The sequence below is a fragment of the Arvicola amphibius genome, chromosome 4 (genome assembly GCF_903992535.2).
Source record: "Arvicola amphibius chromosome 4, mArvAmp1.2, whole genome shotgun sequence".
Taxonomy (NCBI): Eukaryota; Metazoa; Chordata; class Mammalia; order Rodentia; family Cricetidae; genus Arvicola; species Arvicola amphibius.
Window position 1 is genome coordinate 66,921,335 of NC_052050.1, and position 27,327 is coordinate 66,948,661.

General features: G+C 44.9%; 1 protein-coding gene and 1 non-coding gene across 2 annotated transcripts in view; both read left to right on the forward strand.

Annotated features, from left to right (window-relative positions):
• Window positions 1-1,939: 1,939 nt before the first annotated feature.
• The window catches only part of Slc22a4 (solute carrier family 22 member 4), a 60,128-nt gene continuing 34,740 nt past the window's right edge, over window positions 1,940-27,327 (forward strand). Inside the window, exon 1 of the mRNA XM_038328391.1 lies at window positions 1,940-3,163. Coding sequence (XP_038184319.1) covers window positions 2,771-3,163 — 393 coding nt within the window. The 5' untranslated portion in view covers window positions 1,940-2,770. The remainder of the gene's footprint in view (window positions 3,164-27,327) is intronic.
• On the forward strand, window positions 13,091-13,197 carry LOC119813789. Its single transcript, XR_005285247.1, has one exon. It is a non-coding gene; the product is annotated as a U6 spliceosomal RNA (small nuclear RNA).

Consider the following 27,327-nt stretch of genomic DNA (forward strand, 5'->3'; position numbering starts at 1 on the left):
GTTCTTTCTCTGGCTAAGATCTTGTGATGGTTAGCATTGTCAATTTGATATAACCTAGAATTGCTTGGGAAGAAAGTCTCAGTAAGGGATTGTCCACAATCCCTTACTAAAATTGAACTGTGAGCATACCAGTAGGGGATCATCTTAAATTAATGTATGTGGGAAGACCCACCCCAGTGTGGGCACCACCATTCCCTAGGCAGGGTATCCTGAACCATGTAAGAGTGGGAACATCGAGCTGAGCACAAGTGAGCATGCATTCTTTTCTCTGGGTTCTTGACTGTAGCCATGACTAGCTGTTAGAAGTTTCTGCCTTGACTTCTCCACAATGAGAGACTTTAACCTGAAGTTGTAAGCTGAAATAAACCCCTTTCTCTCCTAAGTTGCTTCCTGTTGGGGTATTGTACCACCACAACAGAAATGAATGCAAAAGAGGTCTATTATAGACTTAAAAGTATCTGAGCTGGGCACAAGGCTGAAGTGGGAAGATCCCTCAGGCCCCGAGGAGTTTAATAGCTGCCTGGACATCTTAGCAAGATCTGTGTCTACTTGATTGGTGGAGTGCTTGCCCAGCACCCACAAAGCCCTGGCCAATGTCTGATGCCTCACATTGCATCAACCAGGCATTGGGGTACACGTTAATGTTTTAATAGTCTTGGTATTTTAATGTTAGTCAACTAACATTTAATATTTTGTTGTTGTTTTTTGTTCTTTTGGCTTTTTACTCTTTTTGGGGGGTACCACCCAGCTCCCAAATAAAATATATGGAGGCTTAATTATTACTAATAAATGCCCTGGCTTGGCTTACTTCTTGCCAGCTTTCAACTTAAATTATCCTGGCTACCTTTTGCCTCTGGGCTTTCTTCTCCTCCTCTCCCCCCATTTTTAACTTCTGTATCTCTTACTCCATGGCTGGCTGGGTAGCTGGCCCCTGAAATCCTCCTCCCCTTGTCTTCCTTGCTCCCCCTTGCCTCCTTTCTCCTTCTATTTATACTCTCTGCCGGCCAAACCTGCTATCCTTGCCCCTGCCTCACTATTGGCCGTTCAGCTCTTTATTAGACCATCAGGTGTTTTAGACAGGCACAGAATCACAACTGCACAGAGTTAAACAAATGCAGCATAAACAAAAGTCACACACCTTCAAACAATATTCCCCAACAGATCATTAGTCAAAAGTAAACTGCTTCATATAAGTTCTTGTCTCTGGTTGGGTTTTTTAGTAGTTTGAGGTGGAAGACAGACAGAGAGGCACACATCTTTAATCCCAGCACTTGGGAGGCAGAGGCAGGCAGATCTCTGAGTTGAGGCCAGCCTGGTCTACATAAGGAGTTCTAGGACAGTCATGGCTACATACAGAGACCCTGTCTCAAATAAATAAAATAAAAATAGAAGGCATAAACCAGAGTTGTCCTGGCACATTAGGCAGCATGGTCTTAAATGACAATAAAGAAAACTGAAGTTCCAAGTGGTGGGAAGTCAGCCTAATAGTAGGGGTAAGACTGGAGGCTACCAAAAACAAGAACAAACAGAAGTCCCCTTCAGTCTCTCGTAGAGGGTCTGGAGAAGCAAGCGGTTTGTGCAAAGTGATAGGCTCCTCAGTCTGTCATATCACCAGCCCCATGGATCCCAGGCCACAGGCTCCAGCCTGGGCTAGGACAAAGTGTTCCCAGGGCCTTAGATGTGGATACTGAGCAGAGAGGAAAAGGCAGTCTCGGCCCTCCTTTGGCCACCCTGCCAGATCTGAGAGCCAAATCTCACTAGTTTGTCCTCATTCTCTTCCTTACTCCCTTGATTCCTGGACAGGGAACCGGCCTTTCTGCAATAGAAGGCTTTTCTGTCCAAAAGGCTTTGGCACCTTGCCGCAATAAAGAGCCCTGGGAGCCTGGAGAGTGCAAAAGGTCAAACACCAGAGCCCTGTTGTGGTGAAAAATACAACTCCATTGCTCCCTAGTGGGCATCCGTCCCTCTGGTGTCTCCTATAAAGGCCCCAGGGAATTTTCAAGAGGACACAGGGACAACTCGGAGGCCTGTGACCGGGCCCTTTTTGTCCAGGGCGTGTCTCTGACTCAGCACGACTTCGTGTGTCCCAGGCCACAGTTGCTTCTTTTCAAGGTGAGGATCCTGCTGTTTCAAGGACACTTCTTCAGTCCCCGCTGTCCAGTGATGAGCTAGAGCCACGCCAAGGCACAGAAGTGAGCTCCCACGCTGGTGTGTGTGAAGAGGAGGCATTCCTGTCACCCACAGAGGTCTCCTGCGAGCACGGATTTAATTAAGTGTCGCGTCCGCCCGCCGGAGCTCAGACTTCAGACTGGCACCGTGGAGCGCCGGACACCACCCCCGGGCTAGGCCTGGCACGACGCGGACATTGAAGCCAGGGTCAACCCCTAAGAGACCTTGCTCTCCGGACGCGGCCCCTCCCTGTTGCTCACCCTCCCACGTGGAGCTGAGAAAATCGGAGCTCCGGACTTGCTGCAGGCACGTTGCACAGCAGATTCCTAGCTGGAGGCCCTGAGTGGAAACGAGCTGGAGGCGGAGTCGACCCGGGAGCACCGCCCCTCTCGGTGCACCCACTAGCCTCTAGGTGCCTCGCCCGCACGGGGGTGTGGTCCCAAGGACTCGGCTTTCCCCAGCTCCGCGCCAGCTCCTGGGAGATTTGCAGCACCTGCCGCGCATTTGCACGCAGCCACACGGGGAAGGCCCTGGCCGGGAGCCTCAATCTCCAGATCCCCTCTTACCCTCTCGTGCAAATTGTGAAAGAAAGGTTGGAAGCATGCGGGATTACGACGAGGTGACCGCCTTCCTAGGAGACTGGGGCCCCTTCCAGCGCCTCATCTTCTTCCTCCTCAGCGCCAGCATTATCCCCAATGGCTTCAATGGGATGTCAGTCGTGTTCCTGGCAGGGTCACCGGAGCACCGTTGCCTGGTGCCTGACACCGTGAACCTGAGCAGCGCGTGGCGCAACCACAGCATCCCGTTGGAGACGAAGGACGGACGACAGGTGCCTCAGAGCTGCCGCCGCTACCGACTGGCTACCATCGCCAACTTCTCTGCGCTGGGGCTGGAACCGGGACTGGACGTGGACTTGGGGCAGTTGGAGCAGGAGAGCTGCCTGGATGGCTGGGAGTACAGCAATGACGTCTTTTTGTCTACCATCGTGACTGAGGTAGGTGACAGTGCTTTGCTGGAGACAGACGGTAGGAACGGACACTCCATTACATCAGTGCCCCCCAGCAGTCCCTGGCAGTGCCTGGGTTAATGTCACACTCAGTCTCAAACCTACCAGGCACAGAGTGGAATTATAGGTTCATTTTCAGCACAGGCTCAGAGCGGATGAATTTCTGAGTGGCATGGAAGGGATGGAAAAGAGTGTTGTCACCAACTGCTTTTTCCTTTCTGAGTTTCACAACAGATAGAGTTTCTCAAGAGAGTCAATGCTTCCCTGGGCAGGCCAAACCCCATTCCGTCTTGATACACAGTCAGAGATACTTCCTGGCCACAGAGGAGAGAAGGAATGTGGTAGTCTGTTGAGCTCAAGTATGGACACACACCAAGGAGCTTGCAACAGAGAAGGGCCTCTGTGTTGAGGCCCCAGTTTCTCCAAAAGGAAGCTGCTGTTCCTTGACGCTGGTTGGAAGCAAGGAGTAAAAGCAGAAGCTGGCCTTTCGACACTCATGAAGGGACCCGTACTCCCGTAGGAAGTGTCAGCTGGTGGGCAGGGGCTCCCGCTGGGACCACCTACCTCTATGTAGTCTGGGAAGGGGTTCCCTAAGTCACCAGAGTCTGGATGTGGACCTGTTCCCTTTCCCTGTTTTCTGCTGCGCAGAATACTCACAAGCCCTTGCCTCTTGACATATTGTGTTATTGGAAACACATATGGTGTTTCTTGATAATGACCAGGTGATAGCAGGTCAAGATGCACGCTCTTTCTGGAAAGAGCTTCCCCAAGGACTGATTTCCTGCTTTCCCACCTCCCATAGCTGCCTCTGTTCTAGCTTTCTCCCAAGGGGGCCGGGAGGGTTAAAAGCAACAGCAAAAACTATGTTCTTCCCAAGGGAGGGGGCGACAGCTAACAGCAGCCTCGCCTACTTCTTTATCTCTTTCCTCAGCTCCACAGTAGCAATCATCGAAAACATGTGTCTGGCCCTACGTTGCAGACAGCTAGGGTGTGGGTCCCACCTGCAGACCTGAGATGCCTGTTGGGGGGGGCATACCAGCTGTGTTGAGAGTTAACGTGAACCCTACTTAGTGTTGGATGTCAGAAGCCAAAATTTAAATCTTGGCTTGTTTTATGTGTGACTTTGGGTAAATAAACTCCCTTCTCTTCATGGAATAACTAGATCTGGAGATACAGCAGGATTGAGTCGTAGAATGTGAGGCAAATGTGGAGAGACAAGGGATGGCCCTGTTCAGCAAAGAGCATATGACTGGTCCTGGGAACAGGAGCCCTGTAGATTGGGTAGGTGGAGTTCAGGAGAGGTTAAGAGGCTAGAGCTGCCTCTAGGGTCAGCTTGCACGTATTCTGAAGAGTTGACTATATTTTGAGGACCCTGGAAATAGCAAGCCTATGATTTATGTTTTCATTTTCTTTTGAGACAAGGTCACAGGATATAAACTTGTCTAGTGTGTAACTCACTGCACAGCCCAGACTGGCTTTGAACTCACAGTGATCCTCTGCCTCCTAGATACAGAGAATTAGAGCTATATACCACCTCTCCCAGCCCTATCTGTGCTCTTAGAGTCCAATCTAACTGCTATGGAAAGCAAGATAGAGAGAAGGCAGTGGAAGTCACTCCTGCAAGAGAATACTCAGTCGAGGGTGGCAGCTGTGGAGGATGCAGGGCTCATGGAGAGTGAATGAGCCTGCCCCCCCCCCTCTGAATCCCTATGCTAGCACCTTGCCTGTCTCTGGTCCTCGAGTGGCCTTGCCGTGCCTGGCCCCGGGGCATCTAAAACTGAGAACCAGCTCATCCTTCAGTTCTGGAATTATTCCCTGCATTAGAGTTGGAGGTTAGACTCACTGGCTGCAGCCTTCATGGACATCCAGCTTAACCTGGCTGCTGTCCTTCTGGATGGTTTTGTTTGCCTGAGGCTTGTGATGGGGGGGGGGGGGGGGAACGACCAGCTTCCCAATCCATAAGTGCCCCACTGTGTTGTCCCCAGGAGCTCCTGGGCACTCCTAGTGGCTCCTAGTGACTCCTTCCTCACGTGACCTGCTTTACCTGGTGGCCTTTCTCTCCCTCGCTTGCTTTTTTGGATGGTGGGAGTCAAAAGGCAAAGGGCACTGGTAGCTGGAAAGAGAAGGAGAGGAAGCAAGAGCCAGAGTGAGTAGGGTGGGGTGGGTCTCTCCAGAGGGGGCAGTAATTCAGAGTCTGGGTGGCAATTAATCAAAATAGAAACAAAACAAGTATTGAGGAGAATGTGGGGAGGATGGAACTCCCGTGTATTGCCCGTGAGAGTATGTCACTCAGTTTCAGTTACGACTGCAAGCCCCTGACATAAGCAGTTTATAAAGAGACAAAGTCCAGGCCTGTGATCATTGCCTCCTGTTGCTCTGAAGACCTGTGGTGAGGGAGAGCATCCTGGTAAAGTGTGTGCACTAGGGTGAAGCAGCTTTCCTTGTGGAGAAGACACATAAGAAGGGAGAAGGAGGAAGAGACCAGGGCCCCCAAATCTCCTTCCAAAGACCTTCCAAATCTTCCTTCCAGTGGGCCAAATCTCCTTCCAAATCTTCCTTCCAGTGGGCCTCACCCCTTCAAGAACCCCCAACCCAACCCACAGCAGCTTTAAGCTGGGAGCCAAGGCCTCAATAAATACCTTTCAAGAGACACTTAAGATCCAGTCTGTGTCCCAGCACCCAAGCAGCCAAGGCAGAAGGATTGCTGTGAGTTCCAAGCAAATCTAGGACACAGCGTGAAACCCTGTTTCCAAACAAAACAAAACCCAAACCTCAGGAGAAGGCGCAATGACGCAGCTGCCGCAGCTGCCGTGAGAAGAGTGTTACTGTCCTTCAAAAAAGTAAAAATAGAAGAAACTGGGTGTGGTGGTGCATGACTATAATCCTAGAGGCAGGAAATGGAAGCAGAAGCCCAGAGTCATCCTTGGTGACATGATGAGTCTCAGACCAGCCTGTGATACAGTGACCCTGTGTCAAAGAATGGTAGTAGCAGTAGCATAGAATTACCATACCAACAACCCTTTCCACTTTAGGTAAACACCAAAAGAATTGAAACCAGGGTCTCTAAGACTTATCATCTGTTAGCAGCCTGTGCTCTTGCAGAGGACCGCAGTTCAGATGCCAGCATCCAGGTCAGCTGGCTTACGAGCACCTGTAACTCCAGCTCACACCTGCACTCTCCCATGTGCACATTCACGATGAATACATATTACAAATTACCCACCCATCCATGTTCATAGCTGCATTGTTCTCACTAGCCCAGAGATGAGTGCGCCCTGATCTCCATCAACTGCTCGAATGGATAAGCAAAATGTTGTTTATGTGAGCAACAGAGTTTGATCTCACTCTAAGAGAAGGCAAGTTGTGGGCACAGGCTCTATGAATGGCTGGTGAAGACATCATGCTTGCTGAAACAGGCTAGTCCCACAAACACATCACTTCAGTTACAAGACTCGGGTAAAGCACAGACACAGCGCATCCCTGGAATAGCACTGAGGAGGGGAGGAGGAAGATCAAGGTCAGCCTGGGATATATAGTGAGACTCTGTCTCAAAACATGAGAGGGGAGGGAGCTAGAGATATTGGGGAATATTATTTTCAGGTGTGCGACTTTTGTTTTATGCTGTATTTGTTTAACTTTGAAGCTGTGTTACGCTGCCTGTCTAAAACACCTGATGGTCCTAATAAAGAAATGAGCGGCTAAGAGCGAGGCGGGGGCAAGGACAGGCAGGGCTGGCAGACAGGATAAATCAAAGTAGAAACTAGAAACGAGGCAAAAGAAGGAGGAGAGGAGGACCTCAGGACACCAAACTACACAGCAAGCCATGGAGAAAGAAGTAAAGTAAGGGGCGGTGGTGGCACACGCCTTTAATCCCAGCCCTCGGGAGGCAGAGGCAGGCGGATCTCTGAGTTCGAGGCCAGCCTGGTCTACAAGAGCTAGTTCCAGGACAGGCTCTAGAAACTACAGGGAAACCCTGTCTCGAAAAACCAAAAAAAAAAAAAGAAGTAAAGTAAGGTATACAGAAATGGAGAAAGATAAAAGCCCAGAGGCAAAAGGTAGTTGGGATAATTTAAGATAAGAAAAGCTGGCAAGAAACAAGCCACGCTAAGGCCGGGCATTCACAACTGATGATAAGCCTCTGTGTGATTTATTTGGGAGCTGAGTGGTAGCCCCTCAAAAAGCCAAAAGAGTAAAAACATGACACAACAGAGGGGGGGGAAGGTGGAAAGAGGAGTGTGGGATATGAGATAGTTGTAGGTTAATTACTGTTATATAAAGTGTTGCTTAATGTGCTTCGAGGACACACGGCCATTCCCAGCATTTTTGTTGTTGTTGTTGTTTGTTTTTCGAGACAGGGTTTTTATGTGTAACAGCCCTAGCTGTCCTGGAACTAGCTCTTGTAGATCAGACTGGCCTCGAACTCACAGAGATCCGCCTACCTCTGCCTGCTGCATGCTGGGATTAAAGATGTGCACCACTACAGCCCAGCTCCAGAAATTTTTTTTTATCATAAATGCTAGAGTCTTCATTCGGAGCCTCGTGTCTATGTAGCCGGTGCTCTTACCCACTAAGCCATCTCCCCAGCCCTCTTTGTACAATTTCTCAAAGAGTAGATGAGCAGTGTCCACCTCCAGAACAGTGGCCTTGTGTGGGCCATATCATTTGTGGCAGAAAAATGGTGTTACAGGTTGAGTAGAGAATAGTACTAAGGACAGACCCTGGTTACCTTCTTGCCTGCATCTCTGTCTGGGCATTGTGGGTATTTGGGGAAACTTTACCCAAGGCTTGGGTTGTGGCAGTAGAAAAGGTGATGACTTTTGTTAGATGAGAGTTGAACCCCTGTCCCCACAGATGCAGTGCCAGGACTCTGAGAACAAGAGATGTGCCAGAGCCCGTGCTGACTTAGCCAGTGACAGTGAGCGAAATGACCTCATCCAGTAAGGCTGAGCCCAGGGCTCCTGACAGGTCCCTACATCCTGGTTGACAAGAATAGAAGGACCGTCCTAAGAATGTGCCTCTGCCTCATACTCCACACCCTGATATTCTCCAGAAGAGAAAAGTCCTTGGGCCCCTCCCCAGGAGGACAGGGTCAGCCAGGAGTCCAGAGAAATGCCTTTCATAGATGCCAGGAGATGGGAATCTGGTGTCTGGACTGTGGCTCCCATGTATTCACCTGTCTCTGTGGGCTTCCACATACAAGTCATTTTCTCCCTTAGGGGCTGTGTGTGTGGTACAAGCCATTTGGTCTGTGTAGTTACTAAGAATCAAATTTCTTAGCCTTATTTTGAAATAACTTATGATTCAAAGAAAAGTTATTAAAATATACAGCTAGCTTCCTCTGACCTTAGCAATTTCTTTATTGTTTTTCTCAGACAAGGGTTTCACTCTGTAGCTCAGACTCACTGTATCATCCAGATAGGGCTCCTCTTGACTCTGCCCCGCACCCCCATGCTGGGATGGCCGACATGTGTCACCACACTCAGACCTGGCGCCATCGATTTAAATTGCCCATAATGCATTTATCGAAGCCGGGAAATTAACATTGGTCAAAAGTACCACTAGCATCGCATGTCTGTGTTCTGACCCGGTCCATCGTCCCACCACACTTGGCTGTCACGTCCCGGTCTCCAGGCCTTTCCTGATCTCTTGGGACCATGATGTGTTTTCTGTGTTGTTTCAATGAATACCTCTCAACTTGGGTTTGTGTAACTTTCCTATGCAGATTGAGCTATGCAGTTTGGGGTAAGAATGCAGCTGAAGTGTAATGTTTTCCTGGTGTCAAGCCAGGTATAGCTGACAAGGTCTTCATTGCTAATGATATGAGCATCATTCATTTGGTTAAGCTGATATCTGCTGGATTTTTCCACTATCACTGCTACTGTTTTCCCTTTCATAGTTAATAAACATTTGAGGGGAGCTATTTGGAGATAATACAAACTTTACCCCCTGAGTTTAGCATATATCTCCAGACTTTGACTGAGATGACTAGTTCTGTAGTCTTTGCCTAGTGGCAATCTGAGATGGTTCTATCAATAAATGCTTCCCCTCCACAGCTGTTTGTTTCTGTGTATATTTATTCGTGTGTTCATGGGCTTACATCTATTTATTTCATTTAATCAGTTATGCCTATGACTGTCCTTAATATTAATACGTCAGAATATTAAGCTGTATGGCCTTGAACCAAGTCATTATTCCCTTTAAGGAAAAAGAATAAGAATATAAGGTGAAGGTTTTCCATCTCTGGACCCTGAGCTGGAAGATTCTGTGATCACCCCGCAGAAAGGAGTGCCTATCCTATCTAGTAGCTAAGTTACCCACAGGGTGGTGTCTGTGTAGGAACAGAGAGAGGCAAAGATGTGTGGGACTTGAGATAGGGAGCTTCTGTTGGGGAAGGAGGGACCCTGAGCACCCTAAACAACCTGCGTGGTAGTGGACAATTTTCTGCCATGGTGGTCCTACCTTTATCTCTAGGGTCATGATTTAGTTCTGCAGTAAACTCAGATGTCTCCTACCCTGAGGCTGAAGGATCAGGGAGGATAGGCAAGGGCAGGGAACTGGGCATGAGCTGGCTCTTGCGCATCTTCTTTCCTCACAGAACACCATTCGGTATCCTTGGCCTTAGTCCACAAACTAGAGGCACCTAGGTGAACCAGACCCACATTCACCTAAGATCTGTGCTTCGGGGGCCTCGAGAGAGTCCTGTGTCCTGAGGGCCAACCTGCTCCAAGACCCTTCATCAACCTAACATGGGGCTGCTGCCCACCCTAGCTGCTTTTGCCCTCTTCTGCAGCTGGCTATGTCGCTGGGAGTCTAGGGATGTGGTAGCTGGAAGTGTGACTCCCTCCGATAGAACCTGCACAGAGGGCCTGTGCCCCAGGAGGCACCAGCCTTGTGCCACCCTTCCTGGGGTCAGGACACTGGTTTCACTCATAGCCCCAAGGTGGGCCAAGTTTTCAGAGGAACATAGGGCCCCATTCCAGGTTCATAGGGAGCTTCAGAGGATGGGAAGGAAACAGGGGCACTGACTAAGCCAGTATGGGGCTGGCCATTCCAGCAGACTTCATCTTGCAACTGAACTTAATACAGACTATTTCCTCTGGGGTCTAGGCAGGCCTGGCCAAGGGAGTAATGGGCAGTTTGCTTTGTTCTACTCTGGCTACTGGAGTTGTAGAGGTCAGAGCCTGTGATAGCTCAGAAGTCCACCACTGGGTCCTGACATGAGGCTCAGGTTTAAATGGAGGACAAGAAGTCTGCTCAGCTAAGGAATCCTGGTCAAGGTGTGGTCCTGCCCATCATCACCGTCTGGACTCCAATCTCTCCGGCAAAGTGAGCTGACAGGCTGCCAGACTGTGTGAGATTTCTTTCCAGAAAGCAAACAGGCCCTCTGGCTGGCACCAGCTTCCCAGAATTTTCCTTCTCCCAGGAGCTCCTAAGGAAAATTACAATTTCTTCAGGTCCATTATTGCAGAGAGGAGAGTACAGGTGTCTCTTTAGATTATCTTCATTCCTGCCAGGATGGTTATAGGATACTCTAGGATACTGCTGGCGGCCAGGATGAGACACTTGTGCCCTCCCTGGAGTCATTAACCTAAAACAATGGGCCCCAAGACACCAAATTGGCAGCTTGTCTGTCAAGATGGCTTGAGTATTAACTAAATCCCTCAGCACTCAGATTTGCTCTCATGGTTCCAAAGCCAGCGTTCCGGCCAGCTCCAGGGAGACTTCATTTCCTGTCAGCCTTGAGAAAGCATGCTTTTGCCAGTAAACAGAGGAAGACTCGGGGACTGCCCCTGACTTGTGTGTACTTCCCTGTCTACCGGCTGCTCTGTCACCTTGGGGCTGTGTTCCTCTGACAACTGGCTCTAGGATGTCAGAACGCACCTTTGTTCTCAGGCTATTTCACCCGCTGCCAAGCCTCGGGATAAACAGACTTTGTCCGTCCCTCCCAGCGGGTAGCAGAACCCATAGACAGAGTTCAAGGTGGCATGGTGACAGCAATCAGGCAAGCTAGTCAGGAGGGGCCTGGCAAGTGCCATGGGTCTCGGGCAGCATTGCTCTTCCTCCCTGTTGCTGGTTATTTTCTTAGGCTGTGTTGGTATCTGACGCATATCTCCAAAACCCCACCACCACCAAAAGACAAAAATCTCTATGTGTGACCTAGCCAGTGTGGAGGGGCTGGAGAAAGGATAGGGTTTACTGCTATTATACCATAGGTTCCCAACCCGCTGCGCTCTTATAAGAAGTATGGGTATCCCAGGCTAGCAACTCCTGCTCAATGTTTGCAAGAGGGCTGACAGATGCGACAGCTCATGCCTGCAATCCCAGAACTCAGGAAGCAGAAGCAGGAGGATTCCAAATTTGAGGACAGCCTGGGTTACACAAAGAAATCCTTTCTCAAAATGAAATAACTAAATAAATCGCTATGCCTGGAGCCAGACTCATCCTGACACCTTTGGGAGGCTTTCTCTGAGCAGCTGCTGGTACAGATCTAGTCTATTTGTTCATAGTCCCAGAGTAGGGCCTGGGAGGGCCATGACAGATCCTGTCCCCAAATACAGGGACAGATTCAAGTCCCCTAGGGCTTCTTTCCCTCTCCACAGCTCCCTTTTCCAACTCCACCTTGTTTCTCAGACTTTCAACTCACAGCTATTAGCAGAGCCCCTTGTTCCTTGGCCATTGCTCTAACCTAGAAGTTAGACCCGAGTCAGTAAAAGAATGGCTTTTCTTTACATTTTTGGACCCCAAAGAGAAAAATTCTTAGCTTATGTCCACCTTGTCTATAGCAATATTGCAATTTACAAAAAGGATTAAACAAAAACCTGCTTAGGAGGCTGGGGTGTAGCTGGGTTTGATTCCCAATGTTGCATAAACTGGGTGTGTTTGCCACACCTGTAATGCCAGCATCTGGCGGGTAGAGGCAGGATTGCCAGGGGTTCAAGGAGCTCTGCTGCATGGCTAGCTGGAGGCCAGCCTGGGATACATAAGAGCTCACCTCGGAGGAGAAAACAAAAGCCTGCATATGATTTATAAGTCTGCACATGTAGATTTGATGATAAGTTAACCAAAATTATGAAATGGATCTTTTCCCGCAAGTCAGCTCTTCTGGCCGCAGCTCACAGTCTGCTCCTTACTCTTGCGCAGAACTTTCTGGATAAAATTTAACTTCGTAGATCGTGTTACACTGTTACAGCCAGTTTTTGTTATGGTGGTGTCTTTGGTAGAACCCCAGACCTCTTGCACCCTAAGTGAGTGCTCTCACACTGAGCTACTTCCCCAGCCTTGAGTAACCACAGAACTCCTCACCGACACCTCTCCACCTTTGGTAGCTCTTTCTGTAACCCAATCCAAAAGAAGGAAGACACCGAGAACATTATTAGTTTTAGCAGTTGCTTGTCTTCCATTGCTTATAAAGAAACGTATGAGCTTGGCAGTGGTGGCGCACACCTTTAATCCCAGCACTCGGGAGGCAGAGGCAGGTGAATCTCTGTGAGTTCGAGACCACCCTGGTCTACAAAGCAAGTTCCAGGATGGCCAGGACTACATAGAGAAATGCTGTCTCTAAAAACCAAGGAAGAAGAAAGAAAAGTATAATAAGTAAATAGCCAAGAGGACCAAAACAAAACAAAACAAAAAAACTTGAAGCAAAATATTTGCAAATCATGTATGTAACAAAGGCAGGTGGGGAGATGGACAATTATTAAAAGGAAATACTGCTCCTACAGAAGACCTGAGTTTGGTTCCCAGAATCCACATCAGTTTTCGGTCCAGGAGACCTGAAGCTCTCTTCTGACCTCTGAGGTCATCTGCTCTCTTGCTCTCTGAAAAATAAGACAAACTTTTATGTAAGAACATATGCATTAAAAGACTTGCATCCAGAATGTGAAAAGAACTCTTGGAGTTTAATAATAAAATGACATGCTTACTTCAACAGCACATTTACTAAAATTGGGAAGATACAGAGAAGATTAGCGTGGCCTCTACACAAGGATGACTTGCAAATCTATGAAGTGTTGCATATGAAAAACAAAGACAAACCAGCTTTCATAAAGAAAAAAATCACTTGGTTATTTTGAAGAATAGGTATTTCTCCATTTCAAAGAAAATTTACAAACCAGCAAGTAAATGAAAAGATTCTCAGACTTCCCAAACAGCAGTGTCTGCTTCCTGATGAAACAGACTTGTTACAAACTCTCTCTCCAAAACAAAGCTAGCGTGACAACCCATCTTCTCCCCCACACCCTGGCACACAGAGATGGATACAGTCAAGAAAACAGGATTCTTGTTCCCCGTGACTCACAGTGTTTCATCCAGAAAGGCCACCAAGCCCGGCCCCACCTCATCTGTGCATTCCCTAAGCTCTGGGTTACAGCAGCTAAAACCTGGTGAATGCAGCCAGGAAGTCAGAGGCTGCCATCCTTTCTCCACCCGTCCCCTGCAAACAGTGGCAGCTCTGTCCACCAGCCATTCGGTCCAGAACCAGGGCCTTGATTGCTTTTTCCCCTGCTTATTTCTGGGTCACAGGTTCCATGCAAGAGAAGAAAGCCAAGAAAGTTGGTAAGGGGAGAGAGAGAGAAGCCAAAACCACACAAAGGGCATGCCCACAGTCAGCAACTTCCTCATGAAGAGGTGCCACCCTGAGAGGAACAGGCTGCTTTCCCTGCCCGCTGCTCTTATGGTTTCACCTAGGATGCAAGTGGCCCAAAGATCACTGAGATTGTCTGTACACAAGGGAAGAAGCCTAAGGTTGCTCCAGAAAACAGCAGGGATGTTGTGGTAACTCAAAGATATCTCTAATAGGGCAACCAACTATTCCACAGGTCACCTCATCGCCAGAAAAAAAAAAACATTGAAAAAAGCAAAAAGCAGCTGAGAGCATCCTTTCTGAGGTCAGAGCAAACCTCAAAGTGAATCCACCCAGTGTCTAACTAGAGGTGACCCAGCTCAGTGGTAAACATGGGCAAAACCTGAACTTGAGTCCACCGGGAAGTGACATATCCTTGTAAAAGGGAAGTAACCCAGACTTCTGCTTTGTCAATTCTAAGTTTTATTTGCGATTCTTGGTTTATTTAGTACGTGTGTGCATGTGTGCATATGCATGTGTGCATATGCATGTGTGCAGAGCATGTAGACTTCAGAAGGGATCGGTTCTCCCCTTCCACTCTGCGAGTAATAGGGGTCAGTCTCCGGTTACCAGGCTTGACAAGTGTCTCTACCCACTGAGCCATCTTGCCAGACCTTGCTTCTTCAGTTTTAAATAAATGAGTTGAATAGTAAACTCCAAAATATTTACCTATTTTACATTATTACATATTTAAACTTTTTATTTTATGTGCATTGGTGCTTGGCCTGCATGTATGCCTGTGTGAAGGTGTCTGATGGCCTAGAGCAGGAGTTACAGACAGCTGTGAGCTGTCATGTCAGTGCTGGGAATTGAACCTGGGTCCTCTGGATGAGCAGCCAGTGCTCTTAATCACCGAACCATCTCTCTAGCCCTCATTATTTCATTTTTTAATTATTAAATTTTTTATTTATTTTTCATACCAACCGCACAGTTTCCCCTCCCTTTTTTCTTCCCATTCCCTTCCCCCACCTCCTGTCTATGTCCCCCATCCACTCCTCCTCCATTCAGAAAGGAGCAGACCTCCCATGGGAGTCAACAAAGCATGTCATATCATATTAAGACAGGACCAAGCTCCTCCTGCTACATCAAGGCTGGGCAAGGCATCCCCGCATGGGAAATGGATTCCACAAAGCTAGCTCAAGGACCAGGGACAGGTCCCAACCCCACTGCTCCACTGCTAGGGGCCCCAGAAACAGATCAAGCTACACAACTGTCACCCATATGCAGAGGGCCTAGGTCAGCCCCATGCAGGCTCCCTAGCTGTTGGTCCAGAGTCTATGAGCTCCCATTAGCTCGGGTCAGCTGTCCCTGTGGGTTTCTCCATCATGATCTTGATCCCCCCCCCTTGCCCTATAATCCCTCCTCCCTCTAGTCATCTGGATTCCTGGAGGTTGGCCCAGTGCTTGGCTGTGGATCTCTACATCTGCTTCCATCAGTTACTAGATGAAGGTTCTCTGTTGACAATTAGGGTAGTCACCAATCTGATTATAGCAGGCCAGTTCAGGCACCTTCTCCACTATTGCTTGGAGTCTTAGCTTGGAGTCATCCTTGTGGATTCCTGAGTATTTCCTTAGTACCAGGCTTCTCCCTAACCTCAAAATGGCCCCCTCTATCAAGATAACTCTTTCATTATTCTCTCCCTTCATCCCACCCCCAACTCAACCAACCAGGTCACTCATGTTTCCAACTCCTTCCTGCCCCCAGTTTACCCAGGAGATCTCATCTATTTCCTCTTCCCAGAAAAAAAAACATGTGTCCCTCTTAGGATCCTCCTTGTTACCCAGATTCTCTGGGGCTGTGGATTGTAACCTGGTTATCCTTTGCTTTACATCTAATATCCATCCACTTATGAGTGAGTAATACCATGTTTGTCTTTCTACGTCTGGGTTACCTCACTCAGGATGATGTTTTTTCTTAGTACCATCTATTTGCCTGCAAATTTCATGATGTCATTGCTTTTTACAGCTGAGTAATACTCCACTGTATAAATTTACCACAGTTTCTTTATCCATTATTCAGTCAAGGGGCAATAAGGCTGCTATGAACATAGTTGAGCAAGTGTCCTTTGGTATGATTGAGTATTCTTGGGTATATGCCGAATATTGGTATACCTGGGTCTTGAGGTAGATTGATTTCCAATTTTCTGAGAAACTACCATACTTATTTCTAAAGTGGGTGTGCAAGCAGTGGAGAGTGTTCCCCTTACTTCACATCCTCTCCAACATATGCTGTCCTCAGTATTTTTTTTAATCTTAGTCATTTTAATTTGCATTTTCCTGGTAGCTAAGGATATTGAACAATTCTTTAAGTGTTTCTCAGCCATTTGAGATTCTTCTGTTGAGAATTCTCTGTTTAAATCTGTATCCTATTTTTAATTGGATTATTTGGTATCTTTATGTCTAATTTATTGAGTTCTTTATATATTTTGGAGATCAGCCTTCTGTCTGATGAGGGGTTGCTAAAGATCTTTTCCCATTCTATAGGCTGCTGTTTTGTCTTGTTGACCATGTCCTTTGCCTTAAAGAAGCTTTTCAATTTCAGGAAGTCACTTTTATTAATTATTGATCTCAGTGTCTGTGCTATCGTCATATTTAGGAAGTGGTTTCCTGTGCCAAAGTACTCAAGGCTACTCCCCATTTTTTTCTTCTATCAAGTTCAGTGTAACTGGATTTATACTGAGATCTTTGATCCAGTTGGACTTGAGTTTTTGCAGGGTAATAGATATGGATCAATTTGCATTCTTCTACATGCTGCTATCCAGTTAGACCAGTGCCATTTGTTGAAGATGCTTATTCTTTTCCCTAAGATAATTTTGGTTTCTTTGTCAAATATCAGGTGTTTATAAGTATGTGGATTGCCAGGCAGTGGTGGCTCACACCTTTAATCCCAGCACTCAGGAGGCAGAGGTATGTGGATCTCTGTGAGTTCAAGGCCAGCCTGGTCTATAAGAGCTAGTTCCAGGACAGCTAGGGCTTTTACACAGAGAAACCCTGTCTCACAAAACTAAAATAAATAAATACGTATGTGGATTTACATCAGGGTCTTCAATTTAATTTTATTGATCCACCTGTCTGTTTATATGCCAGTATCATGCTATTTGTATTACAGGGATGGTGATACCTCCAGAAGTTCCTTTATTGTACAGGATTGTTTTAGCTATGGGGATTTGCCTGAATCTGTAGATTGTTTTTGCTAAGATAGCCATTTTTACTATGTTAATCTTACTGATCCATGAGCATGGGAGAGCTTTCCATTTTCTAATATCTTCTTCGATTTCTTTCTTCAAAGACTTAAAGTTCTTGTTGTTCAGGTCTTTTACTTGTTTGGTTAGAGTTACCCCCAAGATATTTTACATTATTTCTGGCTATTGTCAAGGGTGTTGTTTCCCTGATTTTTTTCTCAGCCCATTCATCATTTGTATATGGAAGGCTGCTGATTTTTTTTAGTTGATCTTGTATTCAGCCACATTGCTGAAGGTGTTTATCAGCTATAGGAGTTCCCTGATAGAATTTTTGGGGTCTCTTATGTATATTATCATATCATCTGCAAATAGTAAAAGTTTGACTTCTTCCTTTCCAATTTGTATCCCCTTGATCTCCTTCTGTTACCGTATTGCTCTAGTAGATATGGAGAGAGTGGACACCCTTGTCTTGTTTCTGATCTTAGGAGAATTGCTTTAAATTTCTCTCCACTTAATTTAATGTTTGCTGTCCCCTTGCTGTATATTGCTTTTATTATGTTTAGCTACATTCCTTATATCCCTGATCTCTCCAGAGCCTTTATCATGAAGGGGCATTGGATTTTGCCAAAGGTTTTTTCAGCATCTAATGAGATGATCGTGTGGTTCTTTTTCTTTATATGATAGACTACATTGACAGGTTTTCATATGTTGAACCATCCCTGCATCTCTGGGATAAGCCGACTTGATCATGGTAGATGATTTCTTTTGATATAGTCTTGGATTTGGTTTGACAGTATTTTATTGAGTATTTTTGCTTCAATGTTCATGAGGGAGATTGATCTGTAATTTTCTTTGTTGCATCTTTGTGTGGTTTGGGTATCAGGGTAACTGTGGCCTCATAAGAAGAATTTGGCGGTTCTTTCTATTTCAGTTATTTGGAACAACTTGAGGAGTATTGGTATTAGCTCTTCTTTGACATTCTGATAAATTCTGCACTGAAATCATCTGACCCTGGGATTTTGGGGGGTGCTTTTAATGACTGTTTCTATTTCCCTAGGAGCTATAGCTCTAATTAGATTATTTATCTGGTCTTGATTTAATTTTGGTGTGTGGCACCTGTCAAGAAAATTGTCTTTTACATTTTCCAATTTTGTGGAGTACAAGTTTTGAAGTATGACCTAATGACTCTCTGGATTTCCTCAGTGTCTGTTGTTATGCCCCCCTTTTCATTTCTGAATTTGTTAATTTGGGTATTCTCTCTCTGCCTTTTGGTTAGATAGAATAGAGGTTTATCTATCTTGTTGACTTTCTCAAAGAACCAACTCTTTGTTTCATTGATTCTTTGTATTGTTCTCTTTGTTTCTGATTCATTGATTTCAGCCAGGAGTTTGATTATTTCCTGCCACCTACTCCTCCTGGATAAATTTGCCTCCTTTTGTTGTAGAGCTTTCAGGTGTTCTGTTAAACCACTATTGTGGTATTTTTCCAAATTCTTTATGTAGGCACTTAGTGCGATGAACTTTCCTCTTAACATTACTTTCATAGTGCTCCACAATGATTAATTTTCATTGAATTATAGGAAGTCTTTCATTTCTTTCTTTATTCCTTCCTTGACCCATGGTGGTTCAGTTGAGAGTTGTTCAGTTTCCATGAGCTTGGAGGTTTTCTGTAGTTTGTGTTGTTGTTGAACTCTTTAACTCATGGTGAGTTAAAGAGGTTATTTTAACTTTTTTGTATCTGTTGAGTTTTGCTTGATGACCGAGTATGTGGCCAGTTTTAGAGAAGGTTCCTAAGGTGCTGAGAAGAAGGTATATTCTTTTGTGTTTGGATGTTCTGTAGATGTCTATTAAGTCCACTTGAATCATAACATCTGCTAGTTCCCTTGTTTCTCTTTTTCCATCTGACAGACATGTCCATTGGTGAGAGTGGGGTGTTGAAGTCTCCCACTATTAATGTGTGGGGTTTGATGTGTAGTTTAAGCATAGGTATTGTTTCTTTATAAATGTGGGTATTCTTGTATTTGGGACATAGATGTTCAGAATTGGGACTTCATCTTGATGGATTTTTCCTTTAATGAATATGAAATCTCCTTCTCCATATTTTTTATTAACTTTAGTTTGAAGTTCATTTTGTTAGATATTAGGCTAGCTACTCCAGCTTGTTTCTTAGGTCCATTTGATTGGAAAATCTTTTCCCAACCTATTACTCTGAGGTAATATCTATCTTTGAAGTTGAGGTATATTTCTTTTTTTTTTAGGTATATTTCTTGTATTCAGCAGAAAGATGGATCCTGTTTCTGTATCCATTCTGTTGTGTCTTTTTATTGGCAAATTGAGTCCATTGATATTACAAAATGTTAATTACAAGTGATTGTTAATTAATGTTATTTTTTGGTTTTGGTGATGGTGGTGGTAGTGTTTGTGTGTTTCCCGTCTTTGGGTTTTACTGCTGTGAGATTATCTATTGCCTGTGTTTTCATGAATGTAGCTAGCTTCCTTAGGTTGGAGTTTTCCTTCTAGTAATTTTTGAAGGGCTGATTTTTTTGGATAAGTATTGTTTATATTTTGTTTTGTCATGAAATATCTTGTTTTCTCAGTCTATGGTGATTAAAAGTTTTGCTGGGTATAGTAGTCTGGGCTGGCATCCATGGTCCCTTAGTGTCTGCAAAATGTCTGTCCAGGACCTTCTAGGGTTTATAGTATCCATAAACTATATGGAAGTTGGGTGTAATTTTGATAGATCTTTATATGTTACTTAGCCTTTTTCCTTTGCAGCTCTTAATAGTCTATCTTTATTCTGTATGTTTAGTGTTTTGATTATTATGTGGCAAGGAGACTTTTTTTTGATCCAGCCTATTTGGTGTTCTGTAAGCTTCTTGTACCTTCATAGGCATATCTTTAGGTTGGAAAAGTTTTCTATGATTTTGTTGAATATGTTTTCTGTGCCTTTTGTGCTGGGATTCTTCTCCTTCTTCTATCCCTATCATGCTTAGGTTTGGTTTTTTTTTTATTGTGTCCCAGATTTCCTGGATGTTTTGTGTTAGGAATTTATTAGATTTAACATTTTCTTTGACTGATGAATCTATTTCCTCTATTGTATTTTCAACATCTGAGATTCTGTCTTCCATCTCTTGTATTCTGTTGGTGATGCTTGCATCTGTACTTCCATTCATTTACCCGGATTTTCCATTTCCAGAATTCCCTCGGTTTGTGTTTTCTTTATTGTTTCTTTTTCAATTTTCAAGTCTTGAACCATTTCCTTCACCTGTTTGATTGTTTTTTCTTGGTTTTCTTTAAAGTATTTATTGATTTCTTCCAATTTTTTTCTTTGCCTTTTCCTCAATTTCTTTAAGGGAATTTTTCATTTCCTCTTTAAGGGCCCCTATCATCTTCATAAAGTTATTTTTAACGTCTTTTTCTTGTGTTTCATCTGTGTTGGAATGTTCAAGTCTTGCTGCTGGAGGATCACTAAGTTCTGGTGGTGCCATGTTGCTCTTTCAGTTGTTGAATGTATGTTTTTATTGTTGTTGTTGTTGTTGTTGTTTGTTTGTTTGTTTTCAAGACAGGGTTTCTCTGAAGTTTTGGAGCCTACCCTGGATGGAACTCACTTTGTTGACTAAGCTGGCCTTGAACTCACAGAGATTTGCCTGCCTCTGCCTCCTGAGTGCTGTTATTCTTACACTGGCATTTACTCATCTGTTCTCCCAACTGATAGAGTTGTGCCTGTGCCTGTGCCTGTGCCTGTTCTTCAAACAAGTGTGGTTCGTGCCTGTGCCTAGTCTGCTGGTGTTGCGGGGGAGGGCTGGCCATGGAGAGGATGTTTAGATGAGTGGGGTTGGGCTGTGGAGTGGGTCTTGGAGGGACAGAGTCCAGTGGGTGGTGGTGCAGCAGAGGTAGCTCTCTCACCTGCTTGCAGACTGGTAGTGACTACACCAGAACTGTGGAGTTCCACCAGAGTTGGAGGCCCAGCTGCCTTACTGGTGCTGGCATGGGAGGGGGAGGGGCACTGGGGTTTAGGGTCTGCACTTTCGGGCAGTCCAGTTGGGAGGGCAGTCACTCACCTGTTTTTCCAACTGGTGTGGTTTGTGCCTGTGCCTATGTAGTCTTCTGGGGTTTCGGGGGAGGGCTGGCCATGGAGAAGATGTTCAGGTGCATGGGGTTGGGTGGTGGAGTGGGTCTTGGAGGGACAGAGTCCAGCGAGTGGCAGGGGTGGTGGTGCGGCCTGGAGGAAGACTGGTGGGGACCGCACCACAGTCCATTATTCCATTTTTAATAATGTTTTAAATACTGCTTCATATTTCATCTGAAACTTTGTTTAAACACCTAATGCCTATGCATGACATGCAAAGCAACGGGAAAGTGTGACTCAGTCAGTGGGGAGAGGGAAAAGAGGCAGCATGAGCCGTGCAGGCCTGCTTGTCAGATCGAACAGAAACTGCTGCTATACTGTGGTCGAAGAACTAATGGAAATTTGGATGTTAAAAAATAAAGGAGGCATGGAGGACATTCTCATCAAATACAGAATACCAACAAAGAGGCAGACACTGTGTGTGTGTGTGTGTGTGTGTGTGTGTGTGTGTGTGTGTGTGTGTGTGTGGTGTGTGTAAAGTAAATAGAAACTCTGGAGTGAAAATAAACAAGAGCTAAAAATAAAAATCCCAAGAAGGTGTTGGTGAAGAATTGGACTGGCAGAAGAATGAACCAATGAATTTTCAGATAGAAGATTAAAATTACAAAATTCAAAGAACAAAGAGGGGAAAGGAATAACAAATGCACAGAGTCTCAGAGAAACATGGGATGCCACTAACTCACCAATATATACACAATGGGAATAAGAGGAAGATAAGAAAAGCAAAAAAAAAAAAATGCTCCAAGAAGACAAATTTGATGAAAAACATTGCTCTCCCCGTCTCAGCAGCTCAACAAACTCTGAGTAAGACAAGGAAATCATTATTCAGATATGTCATAATAAAAATAATGAAAGATAAACACAAAGAGGAAAGTTGGAAAGCAGCAAAAATATGACTTGTGACTTACAAGTGAACTCAAATGTGGTTAGCTTTTCGTGTTCATAAATAACCAAAGACCAAAGGTAGTGGTGGTGATGGGGGAGGCATTCTAACTGCTGAGAGAAAACAACGCTCACTACTTCCAGAACCTCTTGGCATATACCTCTTTAATTTAGATCATCCATTGCTGAGGAGGGGGTTGTAAAACAGGACTGCCACTTTGTAAAACAGAATGAGAACTCCCCTAAGGGTTAGACAGAGACCTACCCTATATCCTAAGTATTACACCACTACACATATAATTAAGAGAAATGAAAATACATGCCCACACACATAAATACTTATGAAGGCATTATACACTGTAGCCAAAAACAGTGCAATGTCTATACATTTAGATATAAAACACATGCTATAGCAATACTGTGAGTATCATCCATCAATAGAGAGGAAGGAAGCACTGGCCCAGGCTTCCACTGCATGATGAACTTTGAAAGCATCACCCTAACTGAAAAGGGCCTATAATAAAAAAGGCAGCATAACAAGTCAAAGATGTGGCTCAGCATCTAGTACTATAAAGCAAAACAAAATCAAACAAATTTAGGTCTTTATGGTATGAACTATTTCCCCAAAAGAAACTCACATGATCAGAAAATAGATGAGTGTCGTAGGCTGGGAAGAGAAGCCAACAGGGTTGCCTGCTAACGGGCTTGAGATCTAGTTCAAGAGTGATGAAATATTCTAAAAGTAGATGTTGGACCCGGGAGATGGCTCAGAGAGTAAGATGCTTGCTGCACAAGGACCTGAGTTTGGATCTCCAGCACCCATGTAAAGACAGATGCAGGACTGTGTGTCCATGATCCCAGGGCTCCTATGACCAGATGGAAGGCAGAGACAAGACAAGAGAATCCCCAGAAGCTTATGGGCCAGTTAATCTGACATACACAATGGCAAGCAAAAAGAAACCCTACCTCAAATAAGGCAAGATGTCCCAACCTCTCTGACCTCCATACATGGACCATAGCAATCAGGTACTAGCATTGTCACACAGAAACTTGCATATACATATATGCACACATAAACGCACAAGAACACAAGGACCACAATCAGATACTAGCACTATTACACAGAAACACACAAAGGATAGGAAACACTGCTGACTCAACTCTATGGCTATGTTAAGAACTGCAGAACTACACATTTTACAAGCATGACTTCTGTAATGTACATCATATCTCAACAAACCTGTCAATAACAGAAGAAATTAAACACTCGGGGTTCTTGTTTGTTTCTGTTTTTTTTATTTTGCAGATGATCAAGAAATTTCACAGCCAAGTTATAAAGAAGGAGCTGGGGTGGATATGTACTTTGTTGTTAACTGTCATCTCTTCCTTTCCTCCTGGGAGGAGGATGACCTGAGAGGACACTGTAGAGACCCGTTGCTAATTCTTAAATGGACCGATGCTAATTTCTCACTCACAGTCATCTCTGGGATTAAGTCTGTTTAGAGAAGGATTTTATACCCTATGGTAAGAGCTTTCTAACTTTCTTCATACTTGAATGGAAGTTTTATTTCTAAGAATCTTTCCTCAAGGCACATTCAAGAGTAAACACTTAGCTTGTTACCCATGCCACTTTAAGCCATGGCTTTCCTTAGTGGAGAGGCACAGGTCATTTGAGAGGGAATTTTTTTCTTTTTTTTTTTAAGCATGTATTTTTTAAAGATTTTTAAAATTTATTTATTTATTATGTATACAATATTCTGTCTGTGTGTATGCCTGCAGGCCAGAAGTGGGCACCAGACCTCATTGCAGATGCTTGTGAGCCACCATGTGGTTGCTGGGAATTGAACGCAGGACCTTGGGAAGAGCAGGCAATGCTCTTAACTTCTGAGCCATCTCTCCGGCCCCGGGAATTTTTTTCTTAAAGAAGTTTGTTTGCACTTTTGCTTCCTATCTCAGGAGGGTCTATGGTCTCTTCTTTAAAATGATGAGAAGGGGAACTGGGGAGATGGCTCCATCAGTAAGGTCCTCATGCCTGCCTCGAAAGCATGAGGACTCTGTTCGGATCCCCAGTAACCACATAAAAGCCTGACATGATGGCGTGTGCCTGTAACCCCAGCACTGGCAGGTTGTGGAGACAAGCAGACCATTGACTCCAGGTTCAGTGAGAGACCTTTACTCAAAATACACACAGTGGAGGAAGACCATGTGTGCATACACAGGCACCCTGACCTATGGCCTGCACAAACACACCCACAGGCACAGATATGTCTACCCGTGTGCATGCATACAAGCATATGCATGGACTTCACATACATATAATTTTTTAAATAAAGCAGCAGACTGATAGAGATGAATGTGCGGGTAAAGTCACATGTCAGAAGTGCCAGAATCTAAGAAAACCTGTGTTCTTTGCTCAGCATCAGACTGCCTTCTGGGGGTTTCAATTTTGTGCAGGATGCATCTTTATGGTCCTTCACAGCTTTTGGTACAAGCTCACAGTCACCTCTGGCTCGAACTGCTTGGAGAATTAAAAATCAAAGGTGTCTTTCAAGTGCAGTGCATGGTACTCCCTAGCCCCAGGCCCCATTTCTCTGTTACTCTTAATTGGCTAGTATTCATTCATCAACAGTCTAGGTATGTACCAAGTGCCCAGCCTGTGTTGTTCTAGGTCATCTGAAACACAATTGTACTGATTATTCAGGTGTGAGAACATTGTCCTTCTGATGAAGGATAAGAGGGAAGGCTGCCTTGTTTCTTTCCCTCTAGCTAGAGAGCAAGGATGAAGTAGCCCAGAACAGAACCTGCTCACAACAATGCTGGGCTCATGCAGACACACGGGCATAGAGGGGCTGTCTTCTTGTTTGACCTTGAGCTTTATGAAGGAAAGAACTATGTCCTGTGCATGCCCAACACAGACCCTGGCCTGGGGCAGGTGTTTAAAGCCAGATGACCAAATGATTAATTAACTCCACTAAACCAGTCCACTATAAAAACAATTTGGAGGAGTCCCTTCATTGCTCCCATGCCTTCATTTATTCACTTATGAAACAAGAAAAAAAAAGGAGTACCCATCCCATAGGACAATGTTGAGAGCTCTTGAAGCAATAAAACGTGCATACTAAGCATCTGGTATGGCCACTGGGTGTGGTGGTACAGGTCTGTAACCTTAGCACTTGGGAAAATCAGAAGTTCAGGGTCATCCACAGTTACATAGCAAGTTCAAGGACAGCCTGGGCTATCTGAGACATTGTCTCAAAATAAAAATACATTGGGGTTGTTATTCTTATTATGATTTATAAGATGTAAGAAGCCGAGAGTGACCTTCCATCTCTTCTTCTCTTTTTTGTTTTCCTCCCAGCAGTGATAAGATTGAATCCAGAGCTTATGTATGCTGGGCAAGCACTCTGCCACTGACCTACATCCCCAGTCTGTTCCTCATGACCTTTGTGACCTGGTTTCTATCTACTGAAACAGAACCGAAGGACACATGATACAGCTAGGTAGATCACACTCTGCTCTGTTGTAGGAACCCCAGTCCTAAACCCTGAGGATCTAGGGGTACCCATCTAGTCCTCCTCCCCCTGCCTAGCTTGAGTCAGCTGATTACCACATTTAACCCTCTCGGAAAAGAGAGGGGAAGTCTGTTTTGAAAACATCAATGTTTGGCTTAAAAGGTCATCCCCAGAATGAGGCCAGCAGTGCCCCAACTGGTCAGTGGGGCCTCCACCGTTAGGGTCTGATCCTCTAATAGAAGTATATTTGTGTGTTCATATGTGTACCCACATGTGGGGAGAAGTTCCATCCAATCAAGAGAAACGGGTCTTCTAACAGATCTGCTATGGCTGTTACCAAAGGGAGTTTACTGGGTCCTGGATAGGACTTTGTCTGCAAACCCAAGTGCCTGATGGCTTTCCAAAGAGACTCTTTGGGCACAAAAGCTCTCAAAAGGAGACTAGAGCCCTAGAGCAAACCATGAACAGCCATGTTATCTAATCACATTTACCAGGATCTCCAAAGACATGCAGTACCCCATATGGGACTGAGTCAAATGGCTGCTGTATGTTCATGACTGGTCAGGATACCTTGTTGGGCACCTCTTCCACCTCTTCTTCTTCATGGAAGGAAAGAGACCCACAGCTGTAGATGGAAGTTTCTGTTCTACCTGGTCCAGCAGCCATTCATTCCCAAAGAAACACATAGAGGCTTATATTAATTATAAACTGGCCTATTGGCTCAGGCTTATTATTAACTAGCTCTTAACCACTTAAAAATCCATAATTCTTATCTATATTTAGCCATTTGGCTTGGTATCTTTTCTCAGTAAGGCATTCTCATCTTGCTTCCTCTGTATCTGGCTGGTGACTTCCTCTCTGCCATTCCTCTTCCCAGAATTTTCCTAGTCTGGTTGCCCCACCTATACTTTCTGCCTGGCTACTGGCCAATAAATGTTTTATTAAACCAATACAAGTGACAAATCTTTACAGTGTAGAAGAGCATTATCCCACAGCAGTTCCCCTTTTTTCTTTTCAAAACAAGAACCTTAAATCTATTCTCCTCTGTTTAGCTTTTTTTTTCCAATCGTTATCCATAACATCTTGTAACCAGCATGCTAAACAAAGACAAACATTCATAATCCATTTTTGGAAAATTGAGTGCAGTTTTCTAGGCTACTTCCTGATAATTGGGGGTGCTGATAATCAAAGAAAATTTAGGATTATGGTCAAATGCTGACTGGAGTATTCTCTGAGGCTGAATCGTCTTGGTCAGCAGTCTTGAAGCTGTCCTGAACGTAGAACTCAGAGAGAAACCACAACAGAGGCTCTCTGAAACATTGAATCATCTGGGCCATCTGTTCCCATTAGCAATTTTTCAGGGGGTCTTCCTTAATCAAACCTTATTTTTCTTAACCCAGAATGAATCTACAGCCTCTCATTTCCTTTAGAAACAAAAGCAAAACCTGTTCTTCAAAGTAACTTATCTTTGAACTTAAATTTTGAAGTTGAGGCATTTTCAAAATATTTAGGTTGGATTAATTCAGCAGCATTTATAATCAGATGTCTTTTAGAAGCTGTTGCTCCTTCAGCAGTCAAACAACTCAAAGACAGCACAGTAACATACAGTATCCAGATCTCTGTGTGTTTTCCATCTTTACGTGGATTTTATTTTTAACTCTATTTGTTTTAATTTTACTTGTAAATTTTGTTGTTGTTTTTTTCAGTCAGGGTTTCTCTGTGTATCTTTAGCTGTCCTGGAATTCATTATGTAGACTGGAATGGACTTTCACTCACAGAGATCCACCTGCCTCTGCCTCCCAAGTGCTGGGATTAAAGGCGTGCACTG